At 50.7% G+C, this 24762-nt stretch overlaps 1 protein-coding gene across 8 annotated transcripts in view; it reads right to left on the bottom strand.

The window, feature by feature from the left end:
- GALNT17 (polypeptide N-acetylgalactosaminyltransferase 17) overlaps positions 1-24762 on the bottom strand; it is a 285062-nt gene that overhangs the window by 38211 nt on the left and 222089 nt on the right. For 6 of the 8 annotated variants that reach the window (XM_042921614.1, XM_042921618.1, XM_042921617.1 and 3 more), the window contains 2 exons: positions 15934-16128; positions 1198-1383 (listed from right to left, as the gene is read on the bottom strand). In XM_042921614.1, coding sequence (XP_042777548.1) covers positions 1198-1383; positions 15934-16128 — 381 coding nt within the window. Of the gene's footprint in view, positions 1-1197; positions 1384-12044; positions 12127-15933; positions 16129-24762 lie in introns of those variants that run through there. The other 2 variants (XM_042921620.1, XM_042921619.1) reach the window with 2 other exon arrangements.

Raw genomic sequence — 24762 nt, 5'->3', positions numbered from 1 at the left:
TATAGGCAAGGACACTGAGGCAGAAAGTTCTTCTGTCATGAGGTCGTTACGGAGGCGCTAAATGAGATACTGCTTAGGGAGTAGGTTTAAGGGGACTCCTTTGATCATACTTCCTGGGTGCCAGGGACATAGCCAGGGCTCAGCAAGTGGTACCTATCTTTATATAAATAACCACATGCCAAATCACTTCTGGTTTAACAGCTACAAAGTGCTATTATGGCCAAAAGAGCTTCAATGCTTGGGAACATTATTTCAATAACTGTAACAACAGGATACAAATTCTTTACTTTTACCCTCTTTATCTAGAATCTTGCACATATGCTGCTGCTCTGGGCTCCCGCCTCCTGAAACCTGAAATCTGCCGGTCCTCAGAGGGAACAATTCTAGGCGACTCTCTCAGGACATGGCTGAGACACCTACAGGTACTCTGACTGAAGAGATAAACCCAACTATGGTGGGTCACCCGCTGTGTTGTGGATCTAAGTGCATTTACATGCACCTAGATTGACGATTTTGGTACTCTGTACTTAAACTGAGTACTCTAGTACTTAGATGGGGGTACTTTAGTACTTATTACTTAAGCGAGTACTTTAGATTCAGTTCCCCCAGTCACCTTCGGAAGGATTTTCTAGGCAAGGAGCCTCAGGGACGGAGGCAGTAAATGGATTTGTTCAAGACTGCATAGCTGGTAAGCGGCAGAGCAGGGATTCCAACCAAATCAAGGCACAGCCATCACACAACACTCCTGTCAGGCTTTGGCAACACGGGAGTTTTCTTAGGCTGTATTCTGGAAAGAATATGGAGGAGACTTGAAGAGCCATGTAAACTGGTAGGGGTGTATGTCATGGGGCAGGCGGAGCTCCGTGGGAGGGCGCAAAGTGAGGGCAAATCATGGAGTCATTGGTTAAGAAGCTTCCAGAACACCATGGACGTTCAGGAGCAGGGCATCCGGATGACTACAGTATGGCTGGGATTAATTCAATAAGACCCTTCTACTCTTTGTAACTGGATTTCGAGAGTTCCATTGTGCCAGGCCCCACGTAAAGCAGGGTTTCCAACACCTGGAGATCTGTGAACCCCTTCAAAATGCTCTTACAATTTTGCACGTGTAAGCATCTTTCTGAGGAGACACCATCAGTGACCTGTCTGACAGGATCACTGGTCCAGGGTGATGGGGAAGGGCTGCTGGGGCCCTACCTCCAGTGGCAGGTTCCACGCTATGTACACGTGAGACTTGTAATCATCCATCCAGACCTCAGCAACCCGGAGAGCATTCCTCTTGGTGTAGAAACCGATGTTGCTGTTGTAGGGTTTCTTCTTCCGCTCAATGTGGGCCACCCGCGAGCAAGGCAGGACCTCCATGCTGCCCCCACAGAGCCATACCTGGAGGAGGGAGGACTTGATCAGCCTGACAGGGAAATGTCTAGAGGCCACTGCCCCTCCCCAAGGCCCGAAGGCAACGGTCAGGGGACGCAGCATGGGTGAGAAGTACATTTCAATGTATCTTAAGGTTGGTCTGTTACTGCAATGTAGACTAACCTAACTAAAACAGGTGTAAAAGAAGGCTTGGGAGACTTTTATAGAGAAAATAGTTTAGGATATTAAAATAGAGCTCTGGGTAACTAAGGCCCAGAGCCTTAGTTAGGTGGTTCCTGGCGACACATGGATTTTCTTAAGCTCTTCGTAGTGCACAGTTGGCACCCATGGAGGTTTTCTTTGCCACCTGGCTGAAGTCAGGCCTTGCAGACCTAGAACAGAAAATTCAAACTGAAAAGCAAACCATATTTATTCATATCAGCACCAAGGGCACAACAGGCTACTTACGCATCGTTAATATGCTCTGTGATGGAGTCCTAAGAGCACAGATGCCCAGCCTTCTGGAAGCATTTGCCCCAATGGTATCACGGGCGGGCATCCCTTGTTATTGCTGGAATTGGAACATGCGGGTGGAAGGCTGATACGGTAGTTGCCTTTGACGGATACAAAAGCCCAAGGAAGTGACACCTGCCATTCTCTGCATGGGCATGGCAGGCATCCAGGCCCAAAAGGCCCTGCTTGTATGGAAAAGCTGAACTTTCCAACTTCTCCCAGTCCCAGGCAGGCAAAACAAAGCACTCCTGATTCTCAGGAAGGACTACTTTGTGGAAATAAACGTCCCGGTACTGGTGGGGAGAGTGTGCTGGTGAGCTGACCCAGTCAGCACAGACAATGTATATGCTCACCCCAACCTGGGATACTTCAAGCCCCTCTACCTTTACTTTCCCAGACCCCCTTCTGGAGGATACTGGGACCCTCCTGCAGGTTTGTACACCGTCCCTGGATCTTCATTGATTGAATTCGGTGGCAAGATCCATGCGTGTGTGGTCTTCTGTTTCTATTTCGCAACTCTGGCTGCACCATAGGGAAATGATACAGATGGAAAATTCTGCCCATAACCATGAATCCTCACCTTCAAGGAGGAGACTGTAAGCTAAGGGTTTGGTAGACAGTGAGTGGTCCAGAGGAGCTTGATTTGGGGACCTGACCATTAGGTTCCCCCTGCGTCGTCATGGCAGCTGCTGACAGTGGAAGGAAGCCACGTCAAGGAGGCAAATACGGCCAATGCCTGTAGGGAATGGGGGCAAGAGACCTTACCAGGTAAAAGAAGCTGAATTTCTGGGGTGGGCAATAGGCAAAGATACAGAGTGGCACAGGTGTGTGGCATTGCGCAGTGTCAAGATTCAGGGAATGAATGGAAAGACATCCCATATTCATGGATTGGAAGGCCCCATGTCGTTAAGACGGCAACACTTTCCAAATCGATTTAAAGACAACACAATCCTCATCCAAACCCCAGATGGCTTCTTTGCAGAAATTAGCAAACTAATCCTAAAATACATGTAGAAATACAAGAGACTCCAAAAAACCTTGAAAAGAGCAAAGCTGGAGGACTTCCACCTCTGATTTCAACTTACCACAAAGCTGCTATAATCAAGACAGTGCGGTGGAAGAATAAGGAAAGACGACAGGATAGAACTGAGAGTCTAGAAATAAACCCTCACCTCTACAACTGACTGACTTTCAACAAGGGTGCCAAGACAATCCAACGGGGGGAGATAGTCTTTTCAATAAGTTGTGCTGGGACAACATGCCAGAGAATGAATCTGGACCACCACATCACAACATATGCAAAAAGTAACCTGAAATGGACCCAAGACATAAACGTAAGAGCTAAAACTGTAGACCTCTTAGAAGTAAACGTAAGGGCAAATTTTCATAACCTACGACTAGGCAAATATTCACCAACTGATAAAAGGATTAACAAAAGATGGCATATCCATACAATGGAATATTATTGAGCGACAAAAACAAGTAAGTGCTACACTATGGATGAACCTTGAAAACATTATGCTAAGGGAAAGAGGCCAGTCATAAAGGACAGCGTACTCTATGATTGCGTTTATGTGAAATGTTCAGTATAAGAAAACCCATACAGACAGAAAGAAAATTAAGGGTTGCCTAGGACTAGGGGTGGGGTTGGGGGAAGGTAGAGTGGGGATGGGGTTTCCTTTTACGGTGATTAAAAAAAATGTGCTGATATCACTGAACAACTCCTTGAATATACTAAAAACCATTGAGTCGTGCACTTAATTTTTAAATTTTTTTCATGTTTGTTCATTTATTTTGGGAGAGAGAGAGAGCATGAGCAGAGAAAGGGCAGAGAGAGAGAGGGAGAGAGAGAATCCCAAGCAGGTGCCACGCTGTTAGTGCAGAGCCCAACGCGGGGTTGGATCTCACGAACTGTGAGATCATGACTTGAGCTGAAACCAAGAGCTGGGTGCTCAATCGAATGAGCCACCCAGGCGCCTTGGAGTTGTGCACTTTAAATGAGTGAATCATAATGGTATGTGAGGATCTCAACAAAGCGGTGACAAAAATAAACAGATAGATAGAGAAGTAATTCCCCAGAGAGATGGGAAAAGAAGATTCAAGGGGTAGATTCCAGTTTGGGAAGCTAAGGAGAAATAATGCAATCCAAAGCAGAGTTGTGTGAAAACCAGTTCCGGAGTAGGGATAACGTGTGCAGGTGTACGAGGGGCCTCAGCAAAAGCCAGAAACCCCGTAACAAGAACGGAGGTTCCAGGCGGGAACAGAACCCACAGGCAGACCAACTTGGTGCCAGTCTTCTGTAAGCAGTCCAGACCAAGGTCAAGCGACATAGATAGACCAAGATCGGATTGTTCCAATTGTTTCAGGTTGTCCCTAGGGAAAGTTGTTTCAGACGTCCCTTGCTAGGAGTGGGCTGACAGAGCAGAGGGTCCAGGTCAGACCCCAAGCCTCTTAAACAAGAGTGGGAGATGGTGTGCCAGCTGGGAGGCAGGCCGCACAGCACATCTGTCGTGTGCAGCAGGGACCGTGGCTTCCTCTCCTGGACTCTGCCATGTGGATACCAGTTGGCATATTCGTGGACACCAACTCAGAGCCACTTAGGTTTTCCTGTATGGTCTGGGGAGAGGCAAAGGGTTCTTGGACTGTTTAGCATCTTGATGGTACAGACAGCCCTCTCCTGGGCCCAGCAAACCTGGAGTGAATGACCAGTGTCAGCACTGGCCCGGATGCCTGTAACATCATCACAGACCTCTTCTGCCTGGAACACATTCCTGTTACCATCCTGTGCCAGCCTGGCCTTGGTCTACACCTCAGTCTGTCACCTCTAGTGACTCGGACTGGATTTAGGGTCGTAAGCATGAGCAACTAGCAACAGCAGATCTTGTATGAGACAGCAAATGACAGCACTGAAACACACAGGCTGCAAACTACTCTGGAGATACCGGGCAGAGGAGGTAATTTAAAGTTAGGGAAGAAATAAAGAGAGGAAGGAAGGAAGGAAGGAAGGAAGGGAGGGAGGAAGAGAGGAAGAAGAAGAAGAAGAAGAAGAAGAAGAAGAAGAAGAAGAAGAAGAAGAAGGGAGAGGAAGGAAAAAACAGAAAAGAAAAAGAAGACAGACACACAAACACCCAGTAGGTGTGGGAGGCAAACTGAGCCCAGTCCTTTGGGCCTTGAGGAGCAGCCCTAGCCTCCTCTCTGCTTTATCCTTCTTCCATCCTCCACTTCCGCAGACCCTCCACTCACAGAGGTGAGTGTCTTCGCTAAGCCTGCTCCAAAATGTAGGACCAGCCAAATCCTTACAACCAGGCACCAACACCAAGTACCTCATGAAATCCTCACAGATGAGGAAACTGAGGGTCCAAGAGGTTGATTAAGTTGTTTACAATCCATAGCCAGTGAGTGGGGGACCCAGAACCACAACCTAACCCCGAGCCACACCAACAGGCCAGCCCTTACTCGGTGGGCACCTGCAGCTCTGACCCCACCAATCCAGGGTCATGGATCCTCCAAATTTCCTCAGCCACAGCTTGCACCTCCTCAAGATGTCTGGCCAGTGCCTCTGTGGGTGGGGTGAGTGAGGGGGACGGGGTGTGCATCCATGGCCTGAGGAAACTCAGTGGACCCGAACGTGGCACCAATGATACCCTCAGGGTCAGGGGTGTCATTGTTAGGGGTGCCAAGGTCAGCCTCCTGCCGCACAAAGCCATCGCCAGTGCGATGCAAGGGGAACGGAAGGAGCCAGTGGGTCAAGTGATTCTCAAGTCTTGGGAGGCTCTTCTCCAAGTTGGCAGGAGTGGTCACAGCAGAGCTCATGAGCTGGCCCTAAGTGTTGACAGGGTGACGTGAAGTCTGTCCCTGGTCAAATGACTGAGTGTAGACGGTAGAACTGAAGCCATTCACGAGGGTAGACTGAATACCTTAGAAACAAAGCGACAGGTTAACTAAGGCAGCTGCTGAGGGCTGATCCAGGGGACTGATGCTCACGCAGTTTCCTACTCTACCTGAGAGCTATGAAAGCAAAAAGGTAGCTCCATAAACGGAGTGATCGATTCATCCTTCCGCCAGACATGAGCACTTAGCTACACCCGTCTCAAGTACAGCTGCTCCCGAGGAAGTTATCCTTCCTTCCGTTACCGTTTGTCGGCCCAAATGGCGAGGTTCTATGGAGACTGGGGGACATTATACCAAGGGAAATGAATAAGTAGGTGGGGATGAAAGGCACATCTGCGATGCCAGGGAGGAAGAAGAGAGGAAACGACCATCCTGGAATAGCACTCCAGGCCCGGAGGTCCTCCCCAGAGGAGGAGGTAGGCCCTCCAGATGGGCTGGAATGGGCCAGGAAGATAGCACAGTCCAAGCTCTGGGACAAGTCCTGGTGGGGTAGAAGCCGTAGCAAGGCTCTTGGTGACCCTCTGCCTGGGAAGTGGTGGCCAGCAGGAGACGTGCTGACCCCAATAACACATATTAATTAATTCATAGTTATTCATCCAGAAAATTCCACTCAGAGCCTACTTTCCAGCATGGGAATGTCATGGAGAGTGTCGAGGGACAAGTCCTTGCTCTCACGAAGTTGATGATCTTAAAAGGGAAACACATTAATTAAATAATCACAGGCAGATGTGCCTTCTCAGAAGCGGAGCCAATTCCAATGAAGGAAAGCAACACAGTGCTGGAAAAACCGGCATCCAACAAAGGGACAGGCCCTTAGGCTTAGAGAAAGCATCCCTGACGTGGGGCAGGTAAGGTGAAATCAGAAAGCCTAGACTGAGCTAACCTGGCTAAAGAAGCACGCTAACTGGACGAGAGCTCAAGCCCGGGGGCAGCCAGCACAGATGCAGTGGCCTCGTGGGGGGGAAAGTCTGGGTTCAAGATGGCTGCAACAATCTCTCCCACGCTCCCTTGCAATGTGGATATTTTGCTCCTTCCATCAATGAGTTGGATCGACTTTCCCTCCTCTTGGATCTGGGCTCGTCTTCAGACCTGCAGTGGTGAGTAGAATGCGGTAGAAGCTTTTGCACTCTCCAAGGCCAGGCCTTGGGAGGGTTTGCAAGTTTTACTGTCCCCCTCTTGGGATTCTGAGTCCACCATGCTGTGAAGAAGCTGGGAATGAAAGACCATGGGGGCGAAGGGGGTCCAGCCTGGGCTCACTCGCGTGCCCGGAGCTTTAGCTGAACCAGGCTCCTCTGGTCAATCCACTGACTGACCACCCACGCGTGAACGAGCCCACCAATGCTATGAGGGGCACAGGAATCGGCCAGCAGACCCCAGCCTAGACTGCCAGACTCCAGAATCATGAGCAAATCAATTGTTCTTTTAAGTCACCAAACTGTGGGCTTACACAAACAACTCGCGTGAATGGAATATTCAAGGAGTATTCAAGGAACTGAAAGAACAGCCATGCGGCTGCGTCAGGGCAAGGGTGGAAGAGAGGAGAATAGCATGAAAGAAAGCTGGGTGGGCAGGCAGGGTTTGCACCAGCCGGGCCTGCAGGCCACGTGAAGGAAACTGATCTTCGTTCTAAATGAGAAGCCACTGAAAGGTATGAGTTTGAAAACGTGAACTCTGGCTGAAGCGTGGGAAACAGATTAGCAGTAAGGCGAGGGGAGGCAGAGGAGGCAGGAGGGTCTTAATGTCACTGCCGGGAGAAATGCTGGTAGCTTTGGCTAGGGCAATGGAATAGAAGCAGATATGTTGACACATTTGAGGCTTTTTAGCAGGCAAAATCTTGAGCAACGGGTTGGATATGGCGGAGACAAAGAAGGATCAAGAATGACTCCTAGGGTTTTTGCTTGTGTAGTTGGACATAGGGAGGTAGCATCGTGCCCTGGGCCAGAAAGCCTGCCCAAGGCTCTGGAAGAAAAAGAGCATCACAAGAGTCTTAGGCGGGACACGTCCTTTCTGCTTAGGACAGTTGATACCCTGGGGGAAGAGGACACTATGGGAGACGGATGTCAAAGGGTGCCATTGATTTCTGAGCTCTCCACCATCACTCCAGGGGGAGAGTCTTCGAGGGTGTGCTGGCTTAATTCCATCTTTTGGTGAATTTCATTCATTCAACTCATATTGTCTAACAAGTATTTTACTAACTCATTAGAGTCTTAAAGATGATGGAAAGTATGTCATCAGACGAGGCAAAAGTTGGTATTTCTGGAATTATGCCTGGATCTCAGCCGGTCTGGCGGTCTCCCTGAATGCCCTCTGTACTTCCCAGAGCCTCCGTCTTCCCTCCAAGGGCAGGACGAGAAGCTGGCCTAGACTGCTGGTTCCCAAACCTGGCTGTGCCTCCGAATCCCCAAGGGATGCTTTAAAATAACAAACGCTTGGATCCCACCCGAGACCTATGAATCACATTCTCTGAGGAGAAGCTGAGGGACTACTGGGTGGTTTAAAAAATCCCTCATGTGATTGTGACGTGTCCAGGTTTGGGAACCACTGGCCTAAACTCATTTCATGTCTTTTTCTGAGACTGTGGTTTTATGACTGGAGGCAAAGAGAAGGTAGGATGTGCCTGGCCAGAGCTCAGACCACTGGGTGATGGCTCCAGGAATGCTGGGGATCTAAAGTTCCAGGTATTGCCCAGACCATGCTCTCCCTGGTGCCTCCATCACCAAGGAGCTTGGACGGTAAGGGGGCAAAGTCAAGGAGCCGGAAGTCACCGCCTTGGTGGAGGTGAGCAGCCGCGGAGGAGGCCGGGAAACATGGCCGAAGCCAGGAGCTAAGGCCAATGCGGCTGATTCATTTATATCACCTACTGTAGGCAGTGGCCTCTAAACATTTTTGATATATGTTCACCACTGGAAAAAGAACAGCTGAAGGCCAATATGTTGACTTTATCCATTTAAAAATATACGCCCGTGCTATCGTACTAATGTATTTTACACACGATACATTTAAGGACAGAGACATTTAAAAATTATACCGCCGTGGAGGTGCTAATGTATTCCCCTTGGACCCCAGTGGATTATCTGGAGTCCGTCCGGCTTTGGAAACCACTACGAGAATTCAAGCATTCGAGGTTTAGGTCCCATTCCACCATTTTTAGAGGCCAGCTGTTGCTCAAAGCAGCAGAAAGTATTGTTCAGGAACGAGTAGGTTTGGAGCCAAAGTAATCTAGTGAGAATTTTCAACCGTGACACTAGAGTGTGAACAGCGAGCGCCATGGTAACATGAAAGCTACTTGTCCCGAGATGCCCCAGGTGCCATCTGGGGGCAGCTGTCTCTGGAAAAAGCCCTGGATGGTGTTACAGGGTCTGCACCTCCGTCTCCCCCACCCCCTAGTCATTAAGGTTCAACAGGAAGCTGCCGGATCCAGAAAGAAATCTGGGTGTCATGCTCAGCACTCACCTCCCCAGACACTGGTCAGTCCGTCACCAAGTCCTGCAGACGAACGCCTCTTAACTGTGGCTCGATTGTAGCCACTTCCCCAAACACCCACCACGACCACCAGGCCACCATCTCCTCCGCCACCACTCCAAGCTGCCACCACCTGGACCGCGGCACCCACGTGCCCATGGCGCCATCCGTCTGGCCTCCACTCAGCAGCCAGAGTGCCGTGATCCGATCACGTCATTCCCCTGAACGCTTCGTGGGCTCCCACTGCTCTGAGAATGAAGTCCAGAATCCTAACATGGCTTTGGAGGACTCCCGTGCCCGCCTCACCCTCGTGTGCAGCTCCCCCACAGTGACCCTTCTTTCTCTTTTTTCATGTGCCACAGTCCTTCCAGGCTTGGAGCCTTTGCTGAGCCCCTGCCCGGGACGCTCTTTCCTTCTCTGCCTGGTTACCTCTTCCTCCAACTTCAGCCTTTAGCTCAACCGCTGCTTCCCCAGGGAAGCCCCCCCATAAAGGCAGAGCCCCCTACTGGAGACTCACGTAGTACTTGTACATACTTGTGCAAGTACAACTTACCGCAGTTGTGATTTTGTGAGTGTGCCACGCACACAGTGGGTGTGTGAGAGTATTACTCTCTCTTTTCCTTACTGGGCTGTCAGCTCGTTGAGGACCAGACCCATGACATCCTGTGTCCCCAGTGCCCAGCGCTGGGTCTGGCACATCAGTAAGCACCTGACAAACTCTTGTTCAATGGGCGAATGTGAACGTACTAATGAATGCAGTGGGGACGGAGGGCGAATTCGTAGGATGGGTCTAGAGAGAGGGCGTAAGATGGGGGGAGGGAGGGAGGAAATGGAGGGAAAAAATAGAAACGGTCTAGAGATGCAACATGACAGGCACAGAAAGGACAATCAGATTGACCAGGGGCCTTTATTATAGGACTCAACACCAGGAAGATCTGAGTCTCCCCAACTTTTCGGCCCACAAACCCAAAACCACCCTCGTGCTTCTGGGACTGCGGTTCCTTGGCACCCTGGCTCATAATGCAAAGCTACCCTGGAGTAGTCACCACCAGCCGGCCCAGTCCAGCCTGGACACCACTGGGAGGCATTCTCTAGCACAAGCTGAGAAATACTGAGAAATGGGCTCCATTTCTCCCAGAATTTGGGCACACTCACTCTACCCCACCTCACCCCCCGGTTTCCTCATCTATAAACGAGGCGGGGGCGGGGGGGCTACTTCCGAGCCTCTTTCGGCCCTGGTGTTAAGTCTGTGATTCCCTACACCATAGACCACAGGCCCAGGGTTCAGGGTCAGGGTCATCACCAGTGGAGGGCACCGGCTTCCTTATGCTGGCCACCCCAGCGTTGACCTTCTTGGGGAATAATCTTGAGACTACCAAGAATCCCCCAACTAATGAATTCAGGCATGTTATCTAGACCACCAGTTTATCTCTGAATCAGATCTCCAGGCTGCCTTGGGTGCACCTAGGGTGCACCCTCTGTCACAGGCAGCCTCTAGGCGTGCACCGAAGCTGGTTTTTTCTCCTTGTGGACTAGTCGACATCCCGACCGTGCCACTTACTGAACACATTTCTTGGATGGCACTTCCTTGTATTGGCATAGGGTGTGACACTGACTCTACCAGATCTCAGATCTCAACTAGTGCTGAGTGGGGGCACCTGGGGTGGCTCAGTCAGTTGAGCATCTGACTTTGCAGGGTTTGGTGTGGATATGGGCATATTTTCGTCTCCCTTGGGTATACGCCGAGGAGCGGGATTGCAGAGTCGTATGGTAACACCACGTTTAATCTCTCCAGGGGCTGCTAATCTTTTCCAACGTGGCTGCACCATTTGATATTCCCACCGGCAGTGTAAATTCTCCACATTCTCCCCAACCCTTGCCATTGTCCATCTTTTTGATTATAGCCATTCTGGTGGGCGTGGAGTGGCCTCTCGTTGTGGTTGTGATATGCATTTCCCTGATGGCTAATGATGTTGAGCATCTTTTCACGGGCTTATTGGCCATCTGTGTCTCTTCTCTGGAGAAATGTCTATTCAGACCCTTCGCCCAATTTGTAACTGGGTTGTTTGTCTTTTCAGTATTAGTAGAGGCCGTGTGGAGGAAATGAAGTTGGCTTCCAGTGTCATTTCACACTCTCTCCTTGCTTTCCATCATCCAAATGCTCTAGGGTTCAAGGCGTCTCAAATCAGTCCTTCCCTGTGTAGAGCTGCCATGGAGATGGCCATGAGGTGCAGAAAAAGAACTGTGCAGCAGAGGCTGGTGTTCTTTTTTTTTAATGTTTACTGAGAGACAGAGTGTGAGTGGGCAAGGAGCAGACAGAGAGGGAGACGCAGAATCCGAAGCAGGCTCCAGTCTCGGAGCTGTGAGCACAGAGCCCGACGCGGGGCTCGAACCCATGAACCACGAGATCATGACCTGAGCCGAAGTTGGACGCTTCACCGACTGAGCCACCCAGGCGCCCCCAGAGGCCAATATTCTTGTTCTACCTCCTCCGAAGACTAGCTGTGCGATGTTAAACAAGTCCTTTTCCTCTTGCCTCCCAGGCTTAAGGCGTCCTCACCTATAAGATGGGAGTTGTACTACCCACCTGCCTGTACCACAGAGCTGTAATGAGGGCCTACTTGAGGTTATAGAGGTAAAAATGTAGGGACACCGTAGAGCCTTCCAGCCCTTCAAAGGGAGGTCAGTGATGTAACTTCTGGGCTTGGACCCAGGTTTCAGACTGCATGCTTCCGTCCCTGGCCCCACTGGTTGTTAGCTGGCCTGGGGCAACTTGTCCCAATGTCCTCCCCTGTGTAGTGAAGGACAATCACAGTCCTTACCTCTCTGGATCGTGGTGATGTTTAAATGAGATGTTAGCACATCTCATTGTCAAGTGCTTAGAGCAGCGCTTGGCTCCAAGAAAGTTCTCCATACACGTCATCTGGGCCATCGTTATTACCATCACTCCAAGTCGAGATTTCTGATCCCCTATTCTCTCTCTGCTCCTGGCACCAACTAAGAAGAGAATAGGCCGGATTGAGTTTCTAGAAGGTTTCTTCCTGATTGAGCACTGGATGCACTGGCAGAACAGGCATGCCGATGAGCTGTGCTGGTTTTTCCAGCCTAACCGTCTCCCCGAAACGTCCAAGTCTGTGTCTGAAGTGTGTGTGGGGGGGTTCTGCCCTTCGGGGCCCTCCTCAGATATGTGCCTCTTGGCGTCTCTATCCGTCTCTCCTTGTTCAGGCCCCAAGCACAGCCACTGTAGGAGACCAGAATATGCCACCCTGAAATACGCCTCTTTGTCATAAAGATAATTTTGAGCTGATTATTTTGAGAAACAGCAGACAGAGAAGCTCTGAAAACAGAGCAGAAGTTCCCCTTTGGTAAGGGAAAATTGTATTTATAAAAGATCTCCATTTGCAAGGGTACCTTCTCCTCTGTACCAGGAAGAGAAGGATGCCTCCAAATCATAAGAGACCCATCCGTAGACAAAGCACTGATTTCACTCTGCATAATAAGACTTATCCTTGTTTACAGTACTATTCCCGGTCCTCTTCCCATAACTGGTCCCCTCTTCCTTTGTTTTAGCTGAAGATGGTATTCAAGCCCAAGTTCTTTAAAAAAAAAATTTTTTTTTTAATGTGTATTCATTTTTGAGAGACAGAGAGAGACAGAGCACAAGCAGGGGTGGGGCAGAGAGAGAGAGAGACACGGAATCTGAAGCAGACTCCAGACTCTGAGCTGTCAGCACAGAGCCCGACGTGGGGCTCGAACTCACGGACCATGAGATCATGACCGGAGCTCAAGTTGGACACTTAACCAACTGAGTCACCCGGGTGCCCCTCAAGCCCAAGTTCTAAGCCACCTCTTGAAGTTTTCCCATCCCGGAGTTTCTCCCAGGTATATGTGAGAAGTACATGTTAATAAATACCTGTTTGCTTTTCTCCTGCTAATCTGTCTTTTCTTACAGGGGCCCTAGCTAGAAGAAGAACCTAGAAGAGTTGAAGGGAAGATTTTTTTTTCCTCTCCTCTACACCACCCTCATCTCCAGAGTCTGTGCCTGTTCCCAGGGCAACCATGGGTGTCCAATGCTGTCCATCCCAGTCTGTCAGCCAAAGAGGCAAGCCAACCAAGGCAGCTCTTCAGACCCCAGTCACTCAGTGTCTTTCTCCGGTGTCTTACAAGATGCTGCTTTTCGCAAGTTAGAGTTGGCTTTGTTCTAGAATAGAAGGATAAATATCTGGATTCCAATGGGAGAATCTCAAGGGAGTTGACAGGTCAGCCGGCCAGCAACGGGTGCAGGAAATAAAATTTCCTTGTAAGGCCTCCATTCTGTCTTCAGTAAGCTTTCTCCCCAACTCACGGGCACATATACCTAAAGTAACAGGGGACATCACTGACATCTCTCGGGAGAGAAGAAAACACGATTTTCTCTCTATTCTGCCATGTAGGCTTGGAATGTAAGAGGAAGAAAATCTCGCCCCTTGAAAAAAAGGTGGTGGGAGGGGAGTCAAAGAGCCTAGAATTCAATAAACACTGATGTGTTCCTGTGGTTGGTGACCGGCACCTTGAGATTCTGGATACGGCCGTCCCCCGAGGAGAGATGAACTTGACTGACCTTCAGCGACAGGATCTCCGTCAGCTTGGACTCCTCTCCCGGCCAGACCTGTGTATTTGATTCCACAGAACCTAGAAGTCCTATACTGGGGGCTTCTCCTGTCCCTTCCCCTAGGGAGTCTAGCCCTGCCTCTCTGAAGCTGGTCTTCTAGATGCCTCCTTCCCATGGACACAAATTCTTCCTGGTATCACGCTGAAATCACTGTGGAAGCCATTTAAGCCCATTTACATTGCTAAAAGCAACACTAGAGGAACGTTCAACACAGAAATTATGTAAATAACCCCATTTCGGTAATCCAAATGCAGGCAAATGTTAGCCTTTTGTCTGCTGGTAAAATCTGCTCAAAATAACACCGATTTCTAGCTAAGAGAACTTTTAATTCGTTATTCCCATCCGGCCAATTCTTTTGGGGACTATCTGGTTAACCCACCTCCCAAAGACACGGGCTCATCTTCGAAATCCCAGGGGGTGGCCCTGCTCCTCTGTGCTCCCCTCTGCCATCCTGGAGATGGCGAGCTGTCTCTCCGTGGCCGAAATGTCTGTTCCATCCCACTAAAATGGACAGATGCATAATGGCTTTCCTCCTAAAGTCCTTTAACAAAAATTCAATTTCAATCTTCTGCTTGATTTATTACCGTTTCTCAGAAACAGGATTTACAAATATGGACCTGAAGACATATCTCAATTTAAGCACCACAGTGGCAAGAACCTCTAAATACCTGGATTCTGTTGCCAGTGGATGCGAGTCATTTCTCTTAATACAAGATGAGGAATTAAAATGAAGCTTGGTAAAATGGCACGTGAGTCAGAGGAGGAGAAAAATGCATACATTCTGAAAGCAGCTTGACTTATCGAGCGTGGAAGGTACGGTGGGAGGGCTCTTTCCTTTTCTTTCCACTTGTGTGGTTGCTGCTTATGTGTTTGAAAGCATAATATTGGGGGGGGGGGGCGGGACAAATAAGACCAGGTCTGTGCTCTTACCAGTTTAAAATGTAGCCCAGCCTTGCTGCCCAGCCTGGTAGCATGTTACTGTTGGAGAGGACCCAGGGTTCTGTGTTAGGAACAGAACTGTTAGGAACAGTTACGCGTTTACTAAGACCAGAGCTCAGAGCTAAATGCTGCCAAGGAACTAAAGATAATTTAGATGCACATCTGACACACAGTCTTTGCTCTTTTCTCGGAGCTTAAAATTAGAATTCCAGGAAAGTGTTGAAGATTGCTTTAGAACCTTGGTGTGGAAGCAGCCAGAAGGCGGGTGGGTGCTAACAGCCTTCATTCCCCTCCCTATGCATCCGTGTTCTACTATCACTTAGCCTGCAATTTCACTTAGGATAAAAGAGGGGCTGGTAGGGTGCAATTAGAGAGAAACTATGCTTCGCCACAGGAGAAAAGTGAATTATATTTGATTCTGTGTCTGTGACACCAAAGGGCTGGAGTTTTATCAAGTACGGTGATCTGGAAGGAGACGGGAATGTCCACATGCTTCAAAGAGCATCCCGTCACCCTGGTTCAAAATGTCCTCAAAGGGTGTCATTGCTCTTTCTAGAGCTCCATAACTGAAACCAACCTGGTCTGGGGTAAATGAAAGGCCTTGCCAATTACCACTCTCAGAAATCTGCAGAAAGGGACAGCAGGTACAGGGTTGCCTGTACTTTGGGGGTGGGGCGGGGTGGGGAGAGGCCAGGACTGACCCACTGACAGCTCCAGTAGATGAAATGGCCCGTCCGCCCCTTAGCTGTCAGATGAACCTCCCGTTCATTATAATGTGGCCAGTAAGGCATGTAGTGTGCATGGGAGGGGCAGGTGGGAGATAATGACCCTATGATCTCGGGGAGAGCAAGGGTTGCTGATGCTGGGGCAGGGGACACAGGCCTCACCTTTGGGGCACCGTGAGTCTCTTTGTGCACGTTTGGGTTTTGTCCAAGGCACATCTGTTATTGGATGTGGGCTTTCCTATGGCTGGCCCTGCCCTGCCTGGCTGGACAGACCTTCAGCCCCCTGATCCTTCCCCAAGTGGTCAGGCCGGAGCGTTTCCTAGGGTGCACCTGCTGTAAAGTGGTGCCGGGTGTTCACGGAGGCTCAGAGGGCAAGGATGGCCACGTAGGAGACACATGGACCTGAGCACTGCCCGGAAGTCCACGATGACCTGAGGTTGGTTCTCCTGAGACTGTGACCACTGACACAACCTGGGAGGTGCAGACAGGGCAGCGCTGGGGGGCTGAGAAGCTGCGGGGTTCCGGGGCCTGGTGGGAAGCCAGCCTGTCGATGACAGGGACTGTCACTGATGCTCTTTCTCTCCAGTTCTCCTAAGAGTGGGATGAATGGGGCAGGTTGGAACTGCAACCTGTTTCCCCATCCCCCCCTTTTTAAAATTTTTTTAATGTTTATTATTTTTGAGAGAGAGAGAGAGAGAGAGAGCAAGTGGGGGAGGGGCAGAGAGCGAGGGAGACACAGAATCAGAAGCAGGCTCCAGGCTCTGAGCTGCCGGCACAGAGCTCAACGCGGGGCTTGAACTCACAGACCACAGGATCATGACCCGAGCTGAAGTTGGCCGCTTAACCGACTGAGCCGCCCAGGCACCCCCGTGTCCCCATCCCCGTCACCATCTACAAACAGCAGCTTTGGACGTTCCTGGAGGGATAGCATCACCAAACACACCGGCCTTCCCGGTAGGGGATTGTGAAGAAGCACAGTCCGGGTGTAGGAAGGTTTCTATCCCTCCCTCTGCTTCTCCTAGAGCCGAAATGAGGAGCGTAAGCAACTTCCTTCCCCTGGGAACTGGGGGACACGCACTCATGTTCCCAGGCTCGGCAAAGAAAAAGAGCGAGCGAGAGAGAGATAACCGTAAGTTAAATTTAAAGAGAAGCGGACTCCACCTCCCACTCGGAAGATATAAAGACACCGAGTCCCTCGCAGGTAGCCGATCAGTTAGCGAGAAGGTTCGTGGCCGGAGCCTGCTGATGTGCTGGGAGCAGCAGTCCTCGTCCTGCTTTCCTGAGCCAGGTCACCCACCGCTTCCTCCAAGGCTGGAGGTTCGCCAGAGCCCTTCCAACGATTCCCTACCAGTCTTTTTCTTTTTGCATACACTGCTAAGAGCATCAAATAGGTTTTAATTTTTTTTTAATGTTGGAATTTATCTTTGAGTGTGCGTGTGTGTGTGCGTGCGCAAAAGCAGGGAAGGGGCAGAGAGAAAGAGAGAGAGTGCACGGGTGGGGGAGGGGCAGAAAGAGAGAGGGACAGAGGATCTGAAGTGGGCTCCTTGCTGAGAGCAGAGAGCCTGATGCAGGGCTCGAACTCGCAAACTGCAAGATTGTGACCTGAGCTGAAGTCGGACACGTAACCGACTGAGCCCCCCCAGGCGCCCCTGCAATGTTGGACTAAAAATCGGGTTAGAAGCCTGAGATGTCGAGGAACCATCAGGTCTCTGAAGCTGATGAGGAGCTGGAAGTCAGGAAAAGGTGGAGCGTTGGGGCGCAGTAAGTCAGGAACAAAATGCCTGACCCGGTAATCCGTGGGGACGTGGGTGTGCGTCCTTAGGGACAAGGAAGCTGCCAGCATAGTAGGGTCTGAAGACCAAAAATTACATGCCTTCAGGCCATTCGGTGCTCTGGGGGATGCTGGGTGACTGACAGCCAAGAAAAGGCAAACGGATCTGCTTCACTTGGGTCTAGGCACAAAATGAAACTCAGAACCGTAAGATGACCCTCCTAAGTGACTCTGGGTCTGTAGCTTGGTGGTTTGCAGCTTGATGAATTACAGCACCAGTAGATTTCACAGTCTTGTCAGTTTTTCCGCATAACCGTTAGGATTTTGAGCAGGAAAGAATCCTAACACCTGGAGGGGACTCTCATATACTGAGAAAATGATGGAAAGCAGTCCTTTTACTGAATTCCAACCGCTATTCTGGTTCCTAGAAGGACCAGGCAATCACGCGATGCGTCGTGCGTCCAGGCTCCCCCGAAGCCGGGGGTCCTACAAGACTGCTCCTTAGCAGCGCGGATGAGCCTGGGGAGTCGCGTCACCCAAGGCCTGACAGAATTGCCACTCCTTCTCTCCCGCTGCACTGGGACCTTGGAAGTCGCTCACGGAAGTCACCTGACGAAGGAGCCGAGGTCCCTGAATGACCTCACGGAAGGCTGCCTGCCAACCTCGAACATCCATCCACAAATGGGCTTTTACGAAGACCTCAGGCAAGCCACCCAGATGAGGCGGTTCGATTTGCTCCAGCGGCCGGGGAATCGCTATCCCCTGTCTGGACTTGGAAGTGTGTAGAGTTTTAAAATGTATACAGGAATCCCATGCTTTGAATGGATTAGACGTCCCGAAGCAGGTGGCCTCACCGAGCGTCCTTCCGATCTGATCATTTTATTTCAGTTTCTCTCCCAGAAAACAATCTATTCTTCAGCTTCCATGGATGCTGGGTATCGTACATGGATATTGAAAATGTCACCAATTTGCCCTCTTCCATTCTATTCTCTGTTCTGCTTGGGGCCAGCTTTGCATCCTGGAAATTGCTGGAATAGTAGCCAGCAGTGCAGCTGATCAAGGGAAAGGTTCTTTTAAATTTTTAAACAGTCCTTTCTGGCTCTGCTTTGTTCTTGCTCGCCTAACACAATGTCCGGCATATCTGCTAGGCCTGGGGGTCTATTTGAACAATTCTGAAATGTCATGTCCTACCTGCTGACTTCTGCTGCCGCAAGCCGCTTAGCAGCCTGGCTCCCACAGAGCCCGTCGGGCAGACTGTGTGTCAGTACTATGCATTCACAGAAGGCTCGCTCAGAAAGCAAGCCAACCTGACTAAAATACGTCTACCCCCTCTCTGGCTCCGAGAAAACACAAGGCTGACGTTGTATGATCTTGAATGCACCCTTCTTTTTAACTTTTGTAAAGATGCCGGGGCGTGGGGGGTTGGGTTTTGACACTTCTTAGATAGGGTGCCATTTGAATAGCATTGATCTAGAAACCTTAAAGAACCATCAGCTCAGGGTATGTGTAGAGGCCTCCCCAGCTTTTGTCCTGGAGAATCTGAAGCACGCTCCATCCCGTGATTGAAGTTCTTCGTGTGTGACGTTCCCAACGGATGTCACACGCGCCCGTATTTTCGGGCCACCCCTGGGTCGTCTGAGGAGTGCTCAGGGAGGAGAAAGAAATCATGTCAGGGACTGAACCCTGTCCCCACCCCCACATTTATACTAACCCCTAGTACCTCAGACTGTGACTATATTTGGAGACAGGGCCTTAAGAGGGAATTAAGATTTAATGACCTCTAGACCACTAGAGTGGGTCCTAATCCAACACGACTGGTGGGTGCCCGTATAAAACGAGGAGATTAGGGGCGCCTGGGTGGCTCAGTCGGTTAGGCATCTGACTCTTGATTTCGGCTCACGTCATGATCTCGCGGTCAGGAGATCAAGCCCCGCATCGGGCTCTGTGCTCTCAGCACAGAGCCTGCTTGGGATTCTGCCTCTCTCCCTCTCCCTCTGCTCTTTCTGCACGCACACTCTCTCCCTCAGAATAAATAAAATAAACTTTTTTTTTTTTTAAAAAGAGAGGAGATTAGGGCACAGACACACACAGAGGGAAGACCGTATGAGAGTGCCGAGAAAAGATGGCACCTGTACGAGCCAAGGGGAGACGTGTCAGAAGAAACCGACTCTGCCAACACCTTGATCTCAGATGTCCAACCTCCAGCCGTGTGAGAAAACTAATTTCTGTTGTGACGCCCACCCCGGCTGTGTGCTTTGTTAGGGCAGTCGGGGCTCACTAATACGATATCCCTCCTACATCTTCCCTGGATTGATGACAGGGTACTGCCTTAGGGGCACCCACCTAAGACAGGCCCATAGAAGGTTCTGGAAAAATCTAGAAGGAAGTCCGTAAAAGAAAACATTCCTTCCAAGCACTTAATCTTGAAAGACGCGAAGCATTCGGCGGCCCACGAAACCGCAGCACCTTCTGTTATTAGCTTGGAGGCCCGCTTCGGGAAACCATTTTAAATCCCCTCTCAGAAACAGAAGAGATTTGTTCCAAGTCCCTCCACACAGAGGAAAATAGCTTCTGGCTCGCAGACAGGAAGGGGCTTCTTTGTGGCAAAATGAGACGCTGGGTTTCATACCAAAAGAGGGGGGTGAACCAGGAGTGACATTGGACTCTCGTGGAAGGGGTGTCAGTAGGCAGCCCCAGACTCCTGGGGCACATTGGCCCCAGGCTGGAGCCCCTCTAACAGCAGACTGCCACCTGCAGCAGAAATGACCTACCAAGCTTTGGAAGCCACGTCCTGCTCTCGTGCCACAAGCACCGCTTCCCTCAGCAGCCTCGGAATTTCTAGCACCCAAACGAGGCATCATCAGCATCAACAGAAACAACGGCGGCTGACTTTCGACTGGTCCGCCTCCCTGCAAAGTGCTCCCTGTTCGTTATTTTCTTTCTTTCTCCCGACAAGCCTGTTGTGGATGAGGACACTGAGGCTCAGGGAGGCCGGGGACCATGCCCCAGGCACACACATCCGGAGTGAGGGGCCCAGATGTTTTCTCACCACACACACTTCCAGAAGTTAAGAAGACCCTGCCCCTCTGTGAGCAAGCCTCTCATCAGTGCCACCAACCCCAAATTCTGAGTCCTGGTTATTGGGATACAGATGATCTAAGTAAGAGGCTTCTTTTTTTTTTTTTTTTAAATGTTTATTTATTTTTGAGAAAGAGAAACTTGTTGTTTCCCAGCACAAGTGAGGGAAAGGGCAGAGAGAGAGAGAGAAAGACACAGAATCGGAAGCAGGCTCCAGGCTCTGAGCTGTCAGCACAAAGCCTGACACGGGGCTCAAACCCATGAACTGCGAGATCGTGACCAGAGCGGAAGTCAGATGCTTAACCGACTGAGCCATCCAGGCGTCCCTAAGTCAGAGGTTTCTAAATAACAGACCTCTGACATGGGCTGGCTGCACTCTCATCATCTGGGGAGTTGTTGTTTTGTTTTGTTTTTTTAAAGTTTATTTATTTATTTTGAGAGAGAGAGAGGCAGAGAGAAAACTAGTTTCCTTTGTAATTCTGCGCATTTTGTTTTATTGAAGCATTTGTATTCTGAGAAGGGCTCCAGTAGGCTTCACCAGACTGCACAGGTGTCCGTGGCACAAACGTTTTCAGATCTCTACGAAGCTCCAGATAAGTGGATTCTCTAAGCTCATTAAAATACACATGCCAGGCCCGCCACGCTGTGCGCATGCAGCCTGACGCGGGGTTCGAACCCACGAACCATGAGATCATGACCTGAGCTGAAACGAGAGTTGGATGCTTAACCGACTGAGCCCCCCAGGCGCCCCCATGTGATTCTTTAACACTTTCAGGAACAAGATCTACTGTGGGTTTAACGACTATCATAAATTTGTACGCAGACGGGAGGATTTCAAGACGTCCACAAAGAAGTGGGACACGACGTGTACAGGTCTGTGATTAGCGCTGGAGACAATAACCCGGGTTCGGCTGAAAGTACGCAGACCTGTAGCACCAGTGCCAGATGGAGATTAGTGAACACAAACAGGTATTTTACATTCCTGACCAAGTTTACAGTCCCCCCTCGATTTTATCACAAGACTCCTCGGAGACGTGTGGACCCCAGGCTAACCGCTCTCGTTTCGGGGTTGTGGCCGCCTATAAAATCTGAGATACGGGGAATATGAATATGAAGAGCCCTCTCTCCACAAACACAGGTGTCACAAGAGGCAAAATCAAGCCGAAGAGACGCTTGATTTTCATTGCCAACGCGAAGCCTGCGTGATCTCTCCTTCCTCGCCAAGGGGCCGGATGAAATGATCGATATAAAAATTAACGATCGCTGGTGGAAGAACCACCACAAGAAATCACGTTCATGCAAATCTCGCAGGGGAGAATGGCGCCTGATTTATCTTGTTGTCAGCGTTCTTGTATGCGAAGATGAAAGTTATTTTTTTCCCCCACTCTTGCTTTGTTTTGCACTTATCCTAATTTTCTAAATAACATGGTTTCCAGATTGCGAGAAATGATTATCCTTATTCAGAGCAAATGGTGCCGGAGAGATATTCATGGAAAGGGCTGCGTTCTTCCCTGCAATCAGCCACCCTCTCCTTCGCCTTGTCTGAGCGCGTCCCCCTCTGATGAGATTACCTGAAGGTTCAAATGGATAAAGCAAAAACGAGAAGCTCCACGTTGCAACTAGCAACGATGCTTTATGAGCCCCAGAAAGTTTGGTGCGCCGAGCTCTTGCATAGATACCGGGGATAATAGGATTTTGTGCACGCTCACGAAGCATTTAAGAGCTTAAAGCATTTCCTTCCTGCTTGCAGTCCCAGTTGTGTGCTGCAGGGTAGGTGAGTCTCAGTGTTTCCAGGCTGCTCACGGTTATTCATCGCCATGGCAGAGGGAACGGGGAGTTCGCGTTCACCTGTGGCAGTGAGCCGAGCCGTCCCCAAGGACTTCCTTGGGCAACTACTCTGCGTCAGAGCCTCTGGTGGTGGAACAGACACCAGCCCGAAGAGAAGCATGGACGGATGGCCATCTGGACACCTGTGGGCACAGCCGGGAGGAGAAGGGGAGCCTTTCTCCCAGCTGTGTGCATGGAGATGGGAGTGTGGTCGCGTAGACACGGCTCCACCCTCGGGACTGTCTCATCAAACTGTCCTGTGTCCACTCAAACCGTTTTTCTGTGGACTCCTCTTAAAGCAATACCCTCCCGTCCCATAGCGTCATGGGCCTCGGGACCCAGCACCCAGACTCAGCGGCCGCACTACACACGGAGGGCAGGTACCCACATGAGAATATCAAAAGGTCCATTTCATTCTTTCCATCTGTTACTGTGGCTCACGCCTACACGCTCAGACTCACCTCCTCCGTTATCCCCATCAGACTTCACCGCATGTTCTCCCGTCCGTTCTAACCTCAGTGACCACCCGCCCTGTGCCCATAGCAGAAGCTCCCTCTCCTGTCCTCTCTGCCCATCCAGATCCCACTCACCTTCCAAGGCCCAGGGACCCTCCCCAGAAAGCACCGCCCTGACCCTCCAAGGGAGGGCCAGCCCCCTATCTTCATTTTATAACACTCTGTGCCGGTGCCATTATTTCACAGATGCGGCAGGTGGTCCAAAATGCCGGCTGTGCACGGGGACATCGCGTGTGGTTCCCGTTCGTGAGCTGCGTACTGAACCAGCGCAGAGGACTGTCCCCACCTCCTTCTCTCCACTGACCTCCCTGCTCCGCGGCAAGCCCCTGGTCCCGCGGTTACACCCTGGCTGTATTCAGAGTGACCCACTCTGACCTCAGGCTTTTTTTCTTCTCTCCCACTAAACTTGTTCCAGAAAGAGGGCCTCAGGCCGCTTCATGCCTGGGATAATAAAATAATAACAAAGTAACGAGCTAACATTTAACTGTGTTCCACGCACTTGGCATTTACTGACTCATTACTAACTCAATCACATAATGACGCCACGAGCTATGTGCTGTTACGCTGCTCACTTCAGAAACAAAGAAACTGAGGCAAAGAGAGTTTAAGCAAATGGCCCCGGGACACCCAGTGTCTTCACTGTGTTGCCTTAGATCGTGTATCTATTTGGTGTTCGTTAATCACAGAGCCAAACTAACAGCCAGGATTGTTTCCGTCTTCACGGCGGACCAGAGCCCATACCCTGAACCACCTTCTTGTCTAACTCCTACACCAGGCCACTGTTCCCCTGGCCCTAAATCTCCCGGGGTCAGCTATCGGGGAACCAGGGACAGCCCCTCTGTCCCAAGGCCGGCCTGAGTCATTCAAAGTAGGCAGTCCTGGGCTGAATGTCCTGCCTTGTCCCCTCCGTGGAAACCCAGTCACCCCTCTCTCGGCCTCCTGACCAAACCTGGTGCCTCCTGCTGTGGTCCTGTGTGGAGCGGACAACCTCTCATTCCTGGGGAACTATGAACAGAGTGCACTTCTGTCTCAGTGGCACTGACCTCTCTCTGCGTCATTACGCAGTCGCCTTTATAAATTAAGACCCAGGCGCGAATCGGCGAGCTGGACGGTAGCAGAGCTGGGGTCCGAACCCTGGCAGTCTGCCTACACTGCGCCTCCGCCGTTGGCCCTCCCTTGCTCTCCTGTGCCTCTTCAGCTCACAGGCCTCTGTCACTTCTTGTAACCTCTGCGCCACGTCCCTTCTTTTGCGTCCTCTTGGCAAAGCCACAATCTTGGAGGGGACCGACGGTCTGCATTCTCTGGACCCATACCCAAACTACTATTGGAGGAAAAGCATACAGACACTGGTTGTCGCCATAAAGAGGTCCTCAGGAGGACCCTGGATGCTGCCGGAGGAGCTAAGCCTCCCTCTTCGGTCCCCGCTGCCGCAATTTCGAGCTTTCCTGTCTGTTCTCAAACCTCCAACTGCCCCTCACGTTCAACTGATGACAGCAAACAGAAGCCACCAGGTGGAAGCCGCCCCACCCTGTGTCACCAAATTAGTTCGCCTCCAGCCCTGCCTGGCTCCCCGCTTCCTCCTGTTATGGTGGGGGTGCGGCTTCCACCTGTACATCGGCCCCTCCAGCCCCTTTCTTCCCGCAGGGCTTTATCTCACTGGTTTTCTCTGCCCCTTACACCTGCAGGGTCTCCCTCTCTCTCTGAAGGATCTTTCTGATCAGTGCGAAATGTGCCCAAATCTCTATTTCCCTAAAGGTAATACAAAGTAAATCCAATACCAAAACCATACAGTCAAGCTTCAGAGCAGTTTACGCTCCCCATCTTTACTCCCCGGTCACCTCGCTCCTGAACGCAGTGCAGCCCTGTCTTCCTCCTGAATCCACTGTCCCCAGTGTGACGGATGGCGCCCTGCGCCGAATCCAAGGGCACTCTTAACCCCTTAATCTGTCTGCAGTGCTCAGCCCTATCTCATTCATTCATCTAGGGAGCACCTGCTATGTGTCAGGCACCAGGAAAAAAAAAAAATGCTGACAG

This window comes from Panthera leo, chromosome E3 (assembly GCF_018350215.1).
Source record: "Panthera leo isolate Ple1 chromosome E3, P.leo_Ple1_pat1.1, whole genome shotgun sequence".
Taxonomy (NCBI): Eukaryota; Metazoa; Chordata; class Mammalia; order Carnivora; family Felidae; genus Panthera; species Panthera leo.
Note: the sequence above shows the minus strand (reverse complement) of the source record. Positions and strands in the feature narration are given on the sequence as shown.